The sequence below is a fragment of the Carcharhinus amblyrhynchos genome, chromosome 16 (assembly GCF_965287045.1).
Source record: "Carcharhinus amblyrhynchos chromosome 16, sCarAmb.v2.hapA, whole genome shotgun sequence".
NCBI lineage: Eukaryota > Metazoa > Chordata > Chondrichthyes > Carcharhiniformes > Carcharhinidae > Carcharhinus > Carcharhinus amblyrhynchos.
This window is the reverse complement of record NC_137339.1, coordinates 45,155,567-45,171,788: the sequence shown is the minus strand read 5'-3', so window position 1 is coordinate 45,171,788 and position 16,222 is coordinate 45,155,567. Positions and strand designations below refer to the sequence as shown.

General features: G+C 41.0%; 1 protein-coding gene across 2 annotated transcripts in view; it reads left to right on the top strand.

Annotated features, from left to right (window-relative positions):
• Positions 1-16,222, top strand: part of LOC145353684 (ankyrin repeat domain-containing protein SOWAHC-like) — an 87,282-nt gene that overhangs the window by 11,026 nt on the left and 60,034 nt on the right. The window contains exons 2-4 of one of the 2 annotated variants that reach the window (XM_080204456.1): positions 2,898-2,959; positions 14,209-14,247; positions 14,495-14,845. In XM_080204456.1, the coding sequence (XP_080060582.1) occupies positions 2,898-2,959; positions 14,209-14,247; positions 14,495-14,845 (452 nt within the window). The remainder of the gene's footprint in view (positions 1-2,897; positions 2,960-14,208; positions 14,248-14,494; positions 14,846-16,222) is intronic. The other variant, XM_080204457.1, reaches the window with a different exon arrangement.

Sequence of the window (16,222 nt, the reverse complement as noted above, 5' to 3'; positions counted from 1 at the left end):
CACATCCAACTTGGGTCATCCAATCAACATGCAGATTAAAATCCCCCATAATTATCGCTGTTCCGTTTCTGCATGCATCAATTATTTGCTTGTTTATAGCCTGCCCCACATCAAAATTATTATTTGGGGGCCTATAGACCACACCCACCATCATCTTCCTCCCCTTACTATTCCTTATCTCCACCCACAACGCTTCCATGTTTTGCTCTTTGGAGCCTATATCTTCCCTTACTACTGTCCTGATATTATCCTTAATTAACAGAGCTACCTCACCCCCTTTTTCCTCCTGTCTATCCTTCCTAAACACCTGATACCCCTGGACATTCAGCTCCCAGTCCCTGTCGCCCTGCAACCACATTTCCGTAATGGCCACTATTTCATATCCATTTGTGCTGTTTTGCACCATCAGCTCATTCACTTTGTTCCGAATGCTTCATGCATTCAGGTAAAGTGTCTTTTTACCAGCCTTTATCTGGACCTTATTTGTAGAAACGCTACTAACCTCTCTCATGCCCCCTACTCCTTTTATTAGTGGGACATCCTCAACATTTTACCTGCCTGCATACACACACACACACACACACACACACACACACACACACACACACACACACACACCCCTCCCCGGCTAATTAGTTTAAAGCCCTATCTACAGTCCTAGTTATACGATTCACCAGGACTCTGGTCTCGGCATGATTCAGACTAAGCTCATTGTTCGTTGGAGCGAGCGGAGAGAAGGTTACAGAGTAAAGGTAAGCGATTGCCTTTGTAAAGATTTTCGTGGGCTTTTTTAACGGTATTTCTGCTCTAAAAGTTAAACAGGAAGTGGGCTGTAGGGCTTTGTGGGAAGGGATTTTTTTTACAGCGCAAAGTATGAAAGGAGGGTTGCAGTGGACAGCGGGCAGCAGAGTGAGCTGTAAGGGCTTTGGCTCACAGGGCTTCGGAGAAAAGGGCAAGGTAAGTTTAAATTCTTAACTGTGTTTAGAATTCACTAAGTGACTGAGATGGAGGGACATGTGATGTGCTGTTTCTGTATGATGTGGGAGCTGGTGTACCCCAAGGTACTTCCCACTGACCATGTCTGCAGTAAGTGCCGGTTGCTTCAAGAGCTCCAGCTCAAAGTAGACGAACTGAACTTCGAGCTTCAGACACTGAGGCTCATCAGGGAGGGGGAGTGTAACCTGGATAATGGGTTACAAGAGAAAGTCAAACCCCCTAAACTGACTAACTCTGAGGGTCAGGAACAGGAGGGGGTTGCTGAGGGGAGGAAGGATGAGAGGAAGGAGGGGGGGTGTGAGGAGGAAGGAGGGGGGGACCCAAAAGCCTCAGCCCCTGAATCTGCTCCCAGTGTGGATAAGAACAAGGGCTGCAAGGTGGACAAGCAAACAGCCCATGGTACAGTGGTGCCGAAAGAGGTCAAAGCAGAAGAAGAGGAATGTAGTGGTAATTGGGGATAGTGTAGTTAGGGGCATAGACGCTATCCTTTGTGACAAGGATAAAGAATACTGAAGGGTGTGTTGGCTGCCTGGTGCACGGGTCCAGCATGTCTCGTCTGGGCTGTAGAAGAACCTGGAGTGGGAGGGTGAGAATCCGGTTGTTGTGGCTCATGTGGGTGCCAACGACATAGGCAAAATAGGAACTAAGGATCTGCAGAGGGAGTATGAAAAGCTGGGAACCAAATTTGAAAAGCAGAACCAACAAGGTTGTTATCTCTGGATTACTACCTGAACCACGTGCAAATTAGCGCAGGGTAAATAGGATTAAGGAGATGAATGGGTGGCTCAGGGATTGGTGTGGGAGGAATGCGTTTGAATTTGTGGGGCATTGGCACCAGTATTGGGCCAGATGGGATGGTCTTCATCTGAATCGTGCCAGGACCAGCACTGTCCCTATTTTTATAACTTCATTCCTGCTAACATTTATTTTCATAGCATTCACATATAATACAAATGGTCATGATCACATCATTTATGAAAGCTGTGAGAATCAAATACATCAGTACATATGGTTGTTCTCTGTTTATACGGAGTGGATTGTAAACCTTTGCTCCAAGGTTGTCACTCTGGGAGGGAGATATGCGAGTCATGGCATATTTTAGGATAGTGAGCAAGAAAGCTGGGCCTCAAGTTATACACTGAGATAATTACAGTTAGTTACTGTCTGCGAGTTTTCATGCTTATAATGGAAGAGTGCTGATTAGAAAAGGAAAGCTAAAAGGGTGAGAATTGAGAGCATTTCTTCAGATGATATTCCAGAGCATAAAAAAATTCAAATCTTTATATCTAATATTTTTTATATAATTGAGTGCCAGAATTGCATTTAATAACTCTATTTGTGGCCTAACCAATATCCTGTGCAAATTCAGCTCACTGAATTTATACTCTGCACCCCTAATTATAAAGTCGAGTCTTTAAGTGCACCTTATAGGCTGACAGGTTCTATATATCTGCACCCTCAGGTATTTCTGTTTTCCCTTTTTATTAAAAATTCAGAAATAAAAAAAATACTGCGGATGCTGGAAATCTGAAATAAAAAAGAATGCTGGAAAGACCCAGCAGATCTGACAGCATCTCTGGAGAGAGAATCAGAGTTAACATTTAGCCTGATTTTTATTTCAGAGAGCTATTATTAATAGCTTCTTAATAGCTATTATTTAGGGTGAAATAACTTTTAAATGTATTTTGTTTAGCATCAGATATGATCAGCTAATTCCTATGGGAAAAGTTGTAGATTACAATAGTTAACACAGAAGCGATAAGCAAATGATAAGATGTTGATAACCCCCTTCGGTCTATTGTATAATATCCAGACAGCGTCTTGTTTCATGATTTATGCAATCTTATTTAACATATTTAACGGATGTAATTGGCACTAAAATAAGTTTTACTTTTCTATAGCTAAATATCGTGATGTCTTCAAAGATATTGTCAACAAGATTGCACTGGTGAAGCAGGAAGATGTAAGTATTGGTTAGATTTCATTATTTAAATATTAATCTCACTTGTGCCTTTTCCCTCTTTCACACATCTGCAATCTTCTCGTGCTCAATCCATTACTTTTTTGTTACATCCAACTGACTTGACTACTCACTACCAGTACAAGAAATCCATAAACATGTGTGTAAATGCATTATTTTGCATAGTTGCAAAAAAATGTGCTACTTGCTAATGATTAACAGCAGATGCTGTATTTGCTGTTTTTCCTATGCACCTAGGTGGACCCCAGTATTAGTGTTGAAGAATGTTTGTTTCAACAGGGCTGAAGATGATGGATCTAGGGCTCTTACAATATTGTTCTGATTGCTGATTTGATAGTATGTAAATGACTAGTGCAAACCAAAGTTTGATCCTTCTATGCTCAATTGCCTGACCTTAGCATATTTGACAGTGCAGTGGATTCATGCCTTTGTTACCTGTAAATTTGACTACACTGTTGCCCTCTTGACAACTTTGTATCTGCATCAGTGAGCTTATGCAAAACTCTACTATACTTTTATTAACTCACTGAGACCTAGTCACCCATTGCCCCTGTGCTTGCTGATCTAGACTGGAAGCTGGTCGAACAATGGCATAATTTAAAACTTCTCATCCTGCTCTTCAAATCCCTCCATTGCCTTGTCTCTTTATCTCTAAGTTCCTTTAACCCTATAGCATCAACAACAATTATGACTTGCATTTATATTGCAGGGTGCTTCACTGGAGAGTTATCAAACCAAATTTGACTGAGCATAAATGCAAACATTAAGATTATAGTACACTAAGTGTTATTTATTTTGACTAATGCAAAGAGAGAACTATTTTACCTGTGCGGTTAATTGGTACTTACAGCTGATCAGCTTCAAATAAAACAAACTAAATCACTTGTTGAATAACTGTTGTTTGTAATAAATATTTGGATGTATAGGCATCCAAGGTATGAGCCCATCTGTTCTTGTTCAGGACTAGTAGACTAGCTGAGGTTTTCAGAATTTTTAGTTTAATTATTTCAGCTATCTTTATCAAGTTTAGCAGCTTGGGGAAAATCCCTTTTGTGCGAAAGTAGTGTATTATAATTCTTCTGGAATTTTTGATTGTATTCTGCTAAACTCAAGATTTGCTACTGGGTATTTTGTCTTTCTTGATTGTATACCAATTCATACAGCATGAATAAGAGAGAAAGTATGAATGAAGAGTTGAATAAAAGCAAGTGTACCATGTTACACAACATTACTCTGAGCACTTCAACTGAATCATGTGCCTCTTTAGAGGATGCCTTGCCTATTCCTTTTTGATCACTTCATTTCAGCTGCCTTAGTTTCCCCTCCCCTCCCCACATTCTTGCCCACCATAAAATACCATCATCAACTCTCTGCCTACTCTGATGCCTGTATTTTTCAAGTTTCTCTTTAAACCCATTCCCTGGTCATTTAATCTATGACCCACCTCCTTTTCCCTTGGCCCCCATTCCACTAAACTACTGATTTCTTACCATTCCACCCTGACTCCTCTCCTGACATTTTTACTTCCTTTCCAGACCACACCCTCTCCCCCAACCTTTTAAAAGTACTGGCAATGTATTCCTCAGCCTATCCTGCATGCGTTGCAGATACCATCCCATCTCTAACCTCTATTTTTTCTCAATTCCCAAATACATGCCTGTTTTTCCAGCAACTGCATGTATGATTTGCAGATGAGGTTCTGTTCCTATCACAACACTTGCATGGCCTATTCAAAGTCTTAGATGTTATCCTGTGGGAATGTGGTGAATTTTCGTCCCTGACTTCTCTGCAATCTTTAAAATTGTTTACCACACTTTCGATGCCACTCTTCCGTTGTGCAGTTCAGCGGGACTGCTCTTCCTTGGTTCCACTCTTGCCTATTCAATTGTGGTCACGATATCTTCAGCAGTGTCTTCCCTTTCAAAAGTCACAATAGAATCATTTCCAAATTGCTGTTTGTGGGAGCTGATATCACTTGAGATTAGGTAAACATGTTGTGGGTTCATATATTAAAACTGAGCACGTGAGAACATATATACGTAGATAGAAAGCTTGAAAGCATCAGAGACAGAGCTTCCTTTGCACGTGCACTGCTCAATCAAAAGTGACACTAAGACTGAATCACATGAAACAGTTTCTTCTAATGATGTCACGCCACTATCTCTGAAAGGCATGTTGCAACATCCCACTTTGAAAGACATTTTCTCCTCTTCCAAACAAGTATAACTAAACATGAACATATATTGTAAATAGTCATCATCACATAAGTGTAAAGAACTGATCAATCTATAAGCCTCTAAAAGATAGAGGTAATCCACCTATTTCTTGCACTCGTAACCTTCCCTGGGGGTGTCTTACAAAGAACAACCCAGCACGGGAAACAGGCCCTTCGGCCCAACGAGCCCGCGCCGCGCATCACCCTACACCTATTCTACCCTGCATGTCTACGAATGGGACCCTACTCAGTCAGATTCAGGGAAGAAATAGTGTCAATTTGGTAAAAACCGATTAGCCTAAGAGCACATCTTTGGGGTGTGGGAGGAAACCGGAGCGCCCGGAGGAAACCCACGCAACCACAGGGAGAATGCGCAAACTCCCACAGACACAGGCCCAAATCCATGTGTCTGCACAGCCAGCAGTGCTAGTCACTGAGCTGTTGCGGCGCCCGTCTACCGGTCCAGGATCAAGCACACACACCGACATGAAGTACTAGGCCACTCCTGGACTTCCAAGAGCAGCCCACGCACGACCCGCCGTGTGCATGCCCCTCGCTTGACACGAGGTGGACCTCCACCTGTGGAATAAAGACAAAAAATATTAATCATACAGCCTGCCCTTCCGGTGTCTCCCGAGGTTTAACCCTACTTAATAGCCCCTACCATATCCCTCCATTCTCGTTTCACTCATGTGCCTATCTAACTGCATCTTAAACGAGTCCAACGTTCCTGCCTCCACCACCCTACTCGGTAGCGCATTCCAGACCCCCACAACTCTCTGCGTAAAGAACCTTCTTCTCACCTCCAAATTATACCTCCCCCCCCTCACCCTTAAATGATGACCTCTCGTGTTCGTACCCAGTCTAGGGAGCAGTCTCTCACTATTAACTCTATCTATTCCCTTCAGTATCTTATATACTTCTATCATGTCCCCTCTCAATCTCCGTCTTTCCAAGGAGAATAGCCCCAGTTTCTTCAATCTCTCCTCGTAACCCAGTCCCCCCATGCCAGGCAACATCCTGGTAAACCTCCTCTGCACCCTTTCCAGAGACTCCACGTCCTTCCGGTAGTAAGGTGACCAGAACTGGATGCAGTACTCCAGATGCGGTCTAACCAACGTTCTGTACAACTGAAGCATTAGACGGCAGCTTTTATACTCTATGCCCCTTCCTATAAAGGCTAACATCCCATAAGCCTTCCTAACAACCTTCTCCACTTGTGACGCAACCTTCATGGATTTGTGAACCTGCACTCCCAGGTCCCTCTGTATGTCTATACTCCTAATCGGCCTACCTTTTATCACATAGCTCCTCTCTGCATTATTCCGTCCAAAATGCATCACCTCGCATTTGTCAGGATTAAATGCCATCTGCCACCTATCTGCCCACTGCACCAACCTATCTATATCCTGTTGTATCACCTGACAATCCAGTTCCGTACCCGCCAACCCTGCCATCTTGGTGTCATCAGCAAACTTGCTGATCACTCCACCTACGCCCTCTTCCAAGTCATTTATGTAGACTACAAAGAGGAGAGGTCCCAGTACTGAGCCCTGCGGCACACCACTGGTCACTGGCCTCCAGCCCGACAAGGTCCCCTCCACAACTACCCTCTGTCTCCTATTTCCCAGCCAGTTCTCAATCCACCTAGCTACCTGGCCTCGTATCCCATGCGCCTTAACCTTTTCTACCAGCCTACCGTGAGGGACTTTGTCAAACGCCTTACTGAAATCCATATAGATGACATCAACGGCTCTCCCATCGTCAACCGTTTTTGTCACCTCCTCAAAGAATTCCACCAGAATTTAATTGTTCACAGTGACCTGAGGGATTAGCATTCTTTGTTGTCGTTTCTGGTTGCATTTGGGATTTAGTCTTCAATGCAATAGCTGGGATGCCTCTGTATTGTTCTCGGTTACGTCTCACCATTAGACCTTTGTACGCAATTACTTCCTAGAACTTTGGTTCTGAACAAATCCTTGTCAACTTGGCTGATTGCCTCGTACTTTCTCTGAGATCCTAGATGGAAATTTGTTGTCCCAATTCTAAACTTGGCAATTTTGTACTTGCATTTTTGTTGTGCTCGTTGATTATCTCTTCTTGCAGTTTTAAAAGTTGCCGCCTAATTTCTGAGAGGATAGAATGGGTAAGTGGAGGTACATTGGGATTTGATGGTCTGCTGAACATGATTTTTGTCAGTGATGGAACAGTTGAACTTAAAAGATGCCATGCTCGGATGTAACATTACAATGTGTAGATCTTGGTCTGTCGATATTTGAGAAAAGTATTTCACTGTGAGAATAATTTTTTTGGCTAGGCCTTTAGATTTAGAGTAATGAGGCAAATAAGTAGTGTGATCAATATTCTACTTCTCACATGTATTCTCAAACTACAAACTGTTATCCATAATGATCTCTAGGCACTCCAGAAAAGTGTGCATAAAAGGGTATTGTGCAATTGTTGAATAATAGGGTAATTGGTAAAGTTTTTGACAATGAAGTCAGCACCATGGACATGACATAGATGTTGGATATAATTTTAGTCCAAGGATGGGTAGGAATTTCATGTGGAATCCATTGTGCTTTGAGCTGACTATGCATAGGTCTTGCAATTATTGATGATGACCTTAGTGTCATTGTTCATACCTGGCCGGTAGATTATCTCACTTGCGAGTCTTCTTCTCATCTGACCTATGCCCATGTTTGAGGAAGTTGTTGAAAAATATCGGGTGATCTATCTGCCTTTAAAAATGATTCCCCTTGAAGTGCCTAACTCATCAAAGTAAGGCCAAAAAGGTCTAGCATGTATCTGGACATGCTGAATTGAATCAGGTCATCCTACAATGATTTTCCACATTTCTGTAGTTTTAAATCTTTTGCCTTTTCTTTGTAGCTGCTGGCATCTGTGGTGTGCAAAATATACCAGATAATTTGGAGAACACCTTCAAGCTCAATGTCAATTAAGTCGTTATTCAAAGGATACATCTTTTTGTTTTTGCTGGGTTAGGTGAACTGTTAAGTGTATCCATGTAATCACCAAGTGACCTGACTTGCATTTTTTTAAGAGGCAGGGCACTTGTCAATAATTTTATCCAAATCAGCTCCAGTTAGTTACGAAGACGCATGATTGCAAACACTAAAGCAAGTGTTCCTCATTCGATGTTGGAGCCGTTTGATTGTGTTACACACAAGCAATTGGTTTGTCTTTCCGAATTATGCGTGCTTCCAAGCCTTTCTATAAGACATCTATATCCAGGATAGTTGTCTCCCTAGGATCATTTAAAATTGCTGTGTCGGTGCTAGTGATGATGAGAGTTTCAGCACTTTGAAAAAGTGTATCACAGGAACTTCCTCAAATTCCCTTGCGCAATTAAGATTTTTCAGAAAAATTGGGAATGCATAGAGACAGAAAAATATAGCAATGTGAACTCTTCAAAATAAGGACGATCATCAAAAATATCTAGGTCTCTTTAATATATATTCTCCATTTTACTTGGATCAGGACATATTTCAGCTTTGGAATAAATAGAATTGAAGAAACTTATTTGATGTTGTGAATTTCAGACTTGAAAGAGATCCTGGCTAACAGCCCGAAAATAAGTTTTTGAAAGCAGTATCGTTTGAATAGATTACAAAACATTGTAAGCCCATGGGACTTTTCTGCGAGATGTACCAACCAGTTGCCACTCTTGACATCAAGCTCCTAGAACAATGTTGCACCATCAGATCTTGGATTTAACTGTTTTCTAGTACAGGTGTTTGGTAGAGAGTGTTCCAGAGCTGAATAATAAGGAACTGCAGATCAAGGCATACTTTCAGTGATTCAGCCTTTGATGTGCATAATTGAGTTGCACCAGTCTGCGTGCTCTTATACTCTTCTAATGATTGAGTCTTTCTCCATTTTGTTTAGTTTGAAGTTTTAATTTGTATTGTAATTGGATGCTGTACTTGGTAGATCAGTTGACAGTCTTGCATTCTCCTGCAAAGGTAATGTTGCAGCTCCCTTGAAACTGCCTATGTTGTCGAAACATTCTGTATATTTTGATATTAGGTCATGAGCTGACGTAATATGAGTTGTCTCTGAGGTTGTTCTGCTATATGAATTCTGACTGATTCCATGAATTGTTACTCTGCGAGGACATCCAACGTAGATCTGAACTGCTAAATGGCAAGTAACATTTGCGCCGCGCATGTACCAGACCAGTGTCAACTCGACAGAGTCTAGATATGTCCCCATGACATTGTGACATTTACCATCACTGAATCCCCCACTACCCACAGCCTGAGAATTACCATTAATCAGAAAATGAATTGAAGTGGCCATATAAATACTGTGGCTACAAGAGCAACTCGGAGATTCAGGAACAGCATAAATTTAAATGTAAAATAATAGGCAAATGATATTTGAGATAAAAATTTATATTTCACTTTAATTGATACAACAAAGATGCATCTTGTACAACCAACGTGCACTCATGTCACTTCCCACAGACAAGTGGCACCACATGCACTCTCAATTCGTCATCTGGTATGTAGAGTCTGTCTCTTTACTACTCAAGCAGATTGGCCCTCTGGTCACAATCACTAGTAAATGTATTCCGTCTGAGGTCCCCAGGGACGGACATCACCCAAATGGTAAGCTCCATAAGAACTTTACCTAACCCAGAGACTCCTTTTTATCAGATCCTTTTAATACATCCCATTACATGGTCTGATGAACGCCAGTAGAGCTGAAGCACCACCTTGTCTTCAGCTTTCTGTCCTGTTTAACTGTCTTGCGCGCACACACTACTGCTTGTAAATGTGCCTTGTCTGTTCTTCCCCCTGCTATAGATATCCTTTGTCTGCAGCTCTCCCTTGTACCTGACCACAGCTTTTGTACATTAATTTCCTTCCTGTTGGTACTGTTTCCAGGTCAAAGATTGGCTGATCAGATGGACCAGTATTTCTTATTATTCAAGAAAATTAAAAGTCCTTTTCAAACATCCTTAAAAACAATTACAGATTCTACAAATATTTTAAAGAAATTACAAAATTTTCTTTTAGCACTGCTTTCAGATCAAAGGTTGCTATAATTTGCAAATTGACAGATCATGGCTGGAATCTTCTAGTCTTCTCTAGACACAGTGGAGGTGCCAGAGGACTGGCAACTTGCAAATGTTATGCCCTTATTCAAAAAAAAAGTTGTAAGGATAGCTCCAGCAATTACAGGCCAGTCAGTTTAACACCAATACTGGAAAAGCTTCTAGAAACAATTACTTGGGATAGAATTCGTAGTCGCATAGAAAAATGTGGGTGGGTTAGAAAGAAACAGCATAGATTTCTAAAGGGGAAATCGTATTTTGCCAACTTGCTAGAGTTTTTTGAGGTGGTAAGTGAAAGGGTCGATGTGGTGTACGTTGACTTTCAAAAGGCATCCAATACAGTGCCACACAACAGACTTGAGAAAAGTTATAGCTCATGGAATAAGAGAGACAGAAGAATGTGATTGCAAAATTGGCTGAACCGATAGAAAGCAGAGAGTAATGGTCAATGGTTTTTCAGGTTGGAGGAAGGGTTGCATTTTAGTAAGAAAAACATGAAAAGACTATGAAACAAGGGGTAAAATTCTTAAAGGGTTGCAGGAGCAGAGGGACCTGGATGTAGAGATACAAAGAACCATAGATCATTGAAGGGGGCAGCACAGGTGGAGAGAGGAGTTAATAAAGTGTATAGAATTCTGGGCTTCATCAACAGGGGCGTAGATCGCAAGTACAAGGCAGTTATGCTGAATTTATACAAGATGATAGTTAGACCTCAGTTGGAATGTTGTGTATAGTTCTGGGGTGCCACACTTTGGTAAGGATGTGAATTCATTGGAGAGAATGCAGAAGACGTTTACAGGAATGGTCCTGGCATGAGGAACTTCAGTTATGAGGATAGATTCACTGATCCATGAGGCTAAGGAGAGATTTGATAGAGATGTCCAAAATCACGAGGATGCTGGCCTAAGTATATAGGATGAAACTGATCCTACTCATAAAAGGATCAAGAATGAGAAGGCACAAATCAAAATGATTTGCAAAAGAAGCAAGGAAAAGCTTTTTCACACAATGAATAGTTTATCTCTGGGATGCACTGCTTAGAAGTGTGCTGGAGGCAAGTTCAATCAGAGGCATTCAAGAGGGCATTAGATGAGTACTTGTATAGAAACAATGTGCAGGGTATTGGGGGCAGTGGGGGGATGCAAGGGAATGGCATTAAACTTGCCTGTTTGGAGAGCTAGTGCAAACATGGGCCACATGTCGTCCTCCTACATCATAACAATTGTGATTGTGGACCAACTCTTATATCCAGAGCATTGCTAAAAACAGGAAAATGGTTCCAGCACTGATCCATGTGGGATACCTAGACCTTAATCCAGCTATAACTACTTTGTGCCTATGTCCATTCAACCATATCTCAGTCTGGCAGAATGTATAACCACTAATACCAGAGGCTACAATTTTAAAGGTAAGTTTCTTGCGCAGTACCCTTTTCAAAAGTTTTTTGGAAATCGAAGTAGAAAATGTCAATTTGGCTTCCTTAATTGACCGATTGCATGATTTCTTAAAATGCAATTAAGTGTGTAAAGCATAACCTTTTAATGAAATTGTGTGATGTTCCAAAGATTTCCCTCACTATGTAAGTAATCAAACATTGCACCAATATAATAATTTTCACTGGCATCTTTCCTTTTTACTGATAAACTAATGGGCCTATTGTTACTTGTCTTTTTTTTTTAAAGACAGAAACTACATTAGCTTTTCAGTCTAGAGGACCCATCCCACGGACCAGTGAACCATTAAAAATTCAGGCTGGCCTTCACGTGCCTGTTTCATCTCTCTTGAGTACCCTTTAATGGATATCATCCTGCCAGGTTCCTCAGTCCACTTCCAAGACCTTATTCTTTCCAAATAAAGTGCTGACCTCATTTAATACTAGTTTTATTATTAAAAATTATTCATTTCTAACAGCTAAGTATCATTTTCAAGATTGAACACTGACGCACAGTACTGATTTAATTTTTCTTCCGTGTCTTTTTAAACTGTTCTTGAACATCCTTCAAAGTTCCAATTCCATCTTTGACAGCTCTTGGACTTTTCACATAAAGCTTTTAACCATTAGTTCCAGAAATGTCTCCTCTTTTTCCATTAGTCTTGTAGTTAATCTAACAGCAACTTTTGTTTTCTTTAGCTTTTTCTTGTGCACGACTATTTAGTTGAAAAGGAGGTTGTTCAGTTATAGGATATGTTTATTTTGTCATGGCCAGTCAACTACTTGTTACAAAAAAGTCCGCTTTTTACATATTTTGTGTTCATGAAAATTTTCCGTTTGTATTTACATTGGCCTCATCACTACTTCAAAATAGTTTGCTGTTCTCTCAAAGTCTACTGTTTTGAAATTGGAGTTACTGATTTTTAGTGCTTTTAGTTATTTTGAAGCCATATAATGTTGTGATCCTAACACGGTTTCCCCTCCAGCAGTGGAGGTTGACACAGCTAGATTTAATGGACCTCACCAGAGCTGGCTAGGTGATGGTTGGGCTCACATAATAGTGAGGGAGTCAACGTTTTGCATCACATTCCAGACGGTGGGAAACCTAACCTCCATTGTCAGCAGCAGGAATAGGCTGATGTGGGGACCCGCTTGCTGGATTATTAGGCTCATTAAAGAGCTACTTTAAAATCATTATCCTTGCACCCAGTTTGGTGGTTGCTCAAGGATACACTCAAACTCGCATGGGTTTCCCATATCTCTTGAAGGCCGACCAGCAAACCCAATTGGGAGTGTTAGTGACCTCCTGGGAAGAGGGAGGGGATGATGGTATCCGTTTTCAAAAGTAGTTAACATCTAAAAAAGAGCGTGCGCACTGAGAGCTACCCTTGCACCTAAAACTCCTTTCCTCCAGCTCTCTCTGGTGACCTGCTCTCTGCAGCCCTCATCCTTCCCTCATTCACAAATGGCCTAGCTCCCTCATTGATGCTAGGCCATTGATGGGTGCATTGTTGGCAGCGGCCAATAGTTCTTGAGGGGAATGGGTAGGGTGGAATTCTGCAGGGGTTCTAAATCCTGACACTAGCCACCAAAGTGCCTGAGAAGCATTTAATGTGGCCGCGCCCCCCCTGCCCCCCTCAAAGTGATGCAGGCCTCCCAGCAGTTATAGAATTAGTGCGTGGGCCTGCATTGGGGCCACTAAATTTGGCTGTCAGCCATGAAACAGCATTTTCTGGTTGTTTCATAGAATTTTTGGGGGGATCAATTTTGAAATTTACTTGTCGGAAAAGAGAGAAAATATTGATACTCTGGAAGGCAAGAAAAAAACTGCAGTACTAGAAACTGAAACTCCAGACAGTACAGCTCACAGCACAAATCAAATAGAATGCAACACAATTTTGTCATCAACTATAAAATATTTAATCCTTGAGACTTCCGTTTTCAAACCTAAGAATTAAAGTGATCTATAGTTGAAACTGATGGCGATATTAGATTTATTATTAGTGGAAAAAGTTCATGGTGACCTTGATTTTTAATAGGCTGCTACTGATACTTCATGAAATTTCCAGTGTGCAAATGTGAATCAATGATCACATAATAAATCCTGATGGCATATCTATTTAAAAGCTTTATTGAAGCAAGATTGTACTGATTCAACCATTTTGATATTTTGATCAAGCAATGCTAACTGTAAATTACTCATTCATTTACAAAACTTTAAACCATTGAAAAGAGCAGGCAGTGCTGATATTGGAAACAAAAGCAGCAAAATGCTCGAAATTCACAGCAGGTCAATCTGCATCCATGAAAAGGACAGACAAGCCAAATGTTTCAAAAGCTATTGGGAGTCACAACCTAGCTGAAAATGTTTCTTGTCTCTTCTCTCCTCAGATAATGGTTTATCTACCCTGTATGTGTTTCTAGCCTTTTCTATTATTTAAACCTCAATCCCAGTTTCAAAATGCAAAATGTTTTATATTTTATTCATCACTCTCTTCCAGACTGGTATACACATGATGTGCAAAGCAAGAAAAACACAGGTGACTGTTTGACCGAGCCTTCATTCTGTAGGATTGTTTGTCAAGGGAATCTTTTAGAGCACTTGTTTTTCAGTTGCTTTTGGGTTATGTAATCTCATTTATTGCTGAAATTGACATGGGTTTAACTTGTAGCATATCATTTAATTTTGTGTGGGTATTTTAACATGAGAATAGTTTTGCATGAAAACGTGTAGCAAATATTGATAATGTATTTTTTTAATTGACACTTAACTTTTAAAATTTTTAGGGTGAAAAATATATTGTTCTTAAAAAGAAATATCAGCATCTTGTGCTGGAAAGAGATGGTTGCAACAAAGAAGAAAAACTAATGTTGAGTACTCCTGTGGAAGAATTAGTTCAACAAGTACAGAAAGGAGAACTTTATTCCCACTCTGGGGAGGAAAAACTGAAGAACTCTAATGCTGATGCCTCAAAGGTCAAGGCAAGGTTTCAGAAAGAAAATATAGACATTAGTGGCCCTCTAAGTAGTAAGACGAATGCTGGACACCCTACAGCAGAGACCGTGAACATGTGCAAGTGGATTGTACAAGAAACTGATGAGTCCAAGACACCTTCAGAACAAACCAGTGTTAGCCAGGTACAGTAGTTTTTTTGTGTTCTTGACAGTATTCTTTTGTGTCTCACCTGTCTTCTCTCCTGAAAGTATCAAGCCCTCCGGTTGATTCCACAAGTATCTGGACGTATTTGGGTGCTGCACTCTCATGACCGTTCTTCATGTATGACCCAGAACAGTGAGTAATAACAGACAGCTAAATTTGATCCTGTTTTCATTCAATATCCACATAGGTGCACTTCCAACAAAAATCACTAGGTAGCAGACAAGAATGAGAAACCTGGAAGATTTTCTTCTCATTAAAGTGCTGAAGGAAGCTGAAATGCTCCTTTTTCTGCCTTAGTCACCAAAGACCATGACGGGATTCTCCAGCCATTCATGCTAGCAGGATTCTCCCTTCCCACTGCATTAAACGGATATTTGGCTGAATGTCAAATTTTCCATCCTGTCTGGCCGTGGGGTGTAAACGGCTGGAGAATTCCGGCCCATGAATTTGGCGCGTTTCAGATCTTTGAAGATAGTGTTACATAATTAACTGAGCCACAAACATCAGTAAAGCACAAATTCAGACATCAGTTTTTTTCTTTTAAATATTACTGAAGCTAAAGGATTCAATTGTTCAGCAGATCTGGCTCTGAGAATTTAAAATGGAGATTTGTAAGTAGGTATTTGAAATCTCGACCCATAGATGCAACCTCGGGAGCTTGATGATCTCCTGTTAGGAGACTGTTAAGTTTGAGGAAGGGATAATCAAAAAGATAAAGAATTCAAGGTAGGAAGTCAGGCTTTAAATACATAGATTTGGAAATGAAGCAAAACAAGTTAGGAATGACACTGTCTTACCGAGAAAATGTTAATCATATCCCTCTAACTCAGGTTAGATCCTCACAAAGAGGATCCAGCCATAAGGAAGAAACAGAACAAATAAGTTTGGTTCGGCAGTTGAATTGCTTGTGCGCTCAGACTAGACCCGACACTGGCTATAATGTGTTAGAGCTAAGTACCATGATGAAACATGCTTCAGTTAGAATCATAGAATCCCTACAGTGCAGGATGCCATTCAGCCCATCAGGTCTGCACTGACACTCTGACAAAGCACCTTACCCAGGCCCTATATCTGTAACCCCACATATTTACTTTGCTAATTCCCTTAACCTACGTATCTTTGGACACTAAGGGGTAATTTAGCGTGACCAGTTCACCTAACCTGCACATCATAGGACTGTGGAAGGAAACTCGAGCCCCCGGAGGAAGCCCTTGCAGACACAGGGCTAATGTACAAACTCCACATAGTCATTCAAGGCTGGAATTGAACCCGGGTCCTTGGTATTGTGAAGCTGCAGGGCTAGCCACTGTCACCGTGCCACCAAATTCTGAACAAATAAAACACTAAAGCTATAA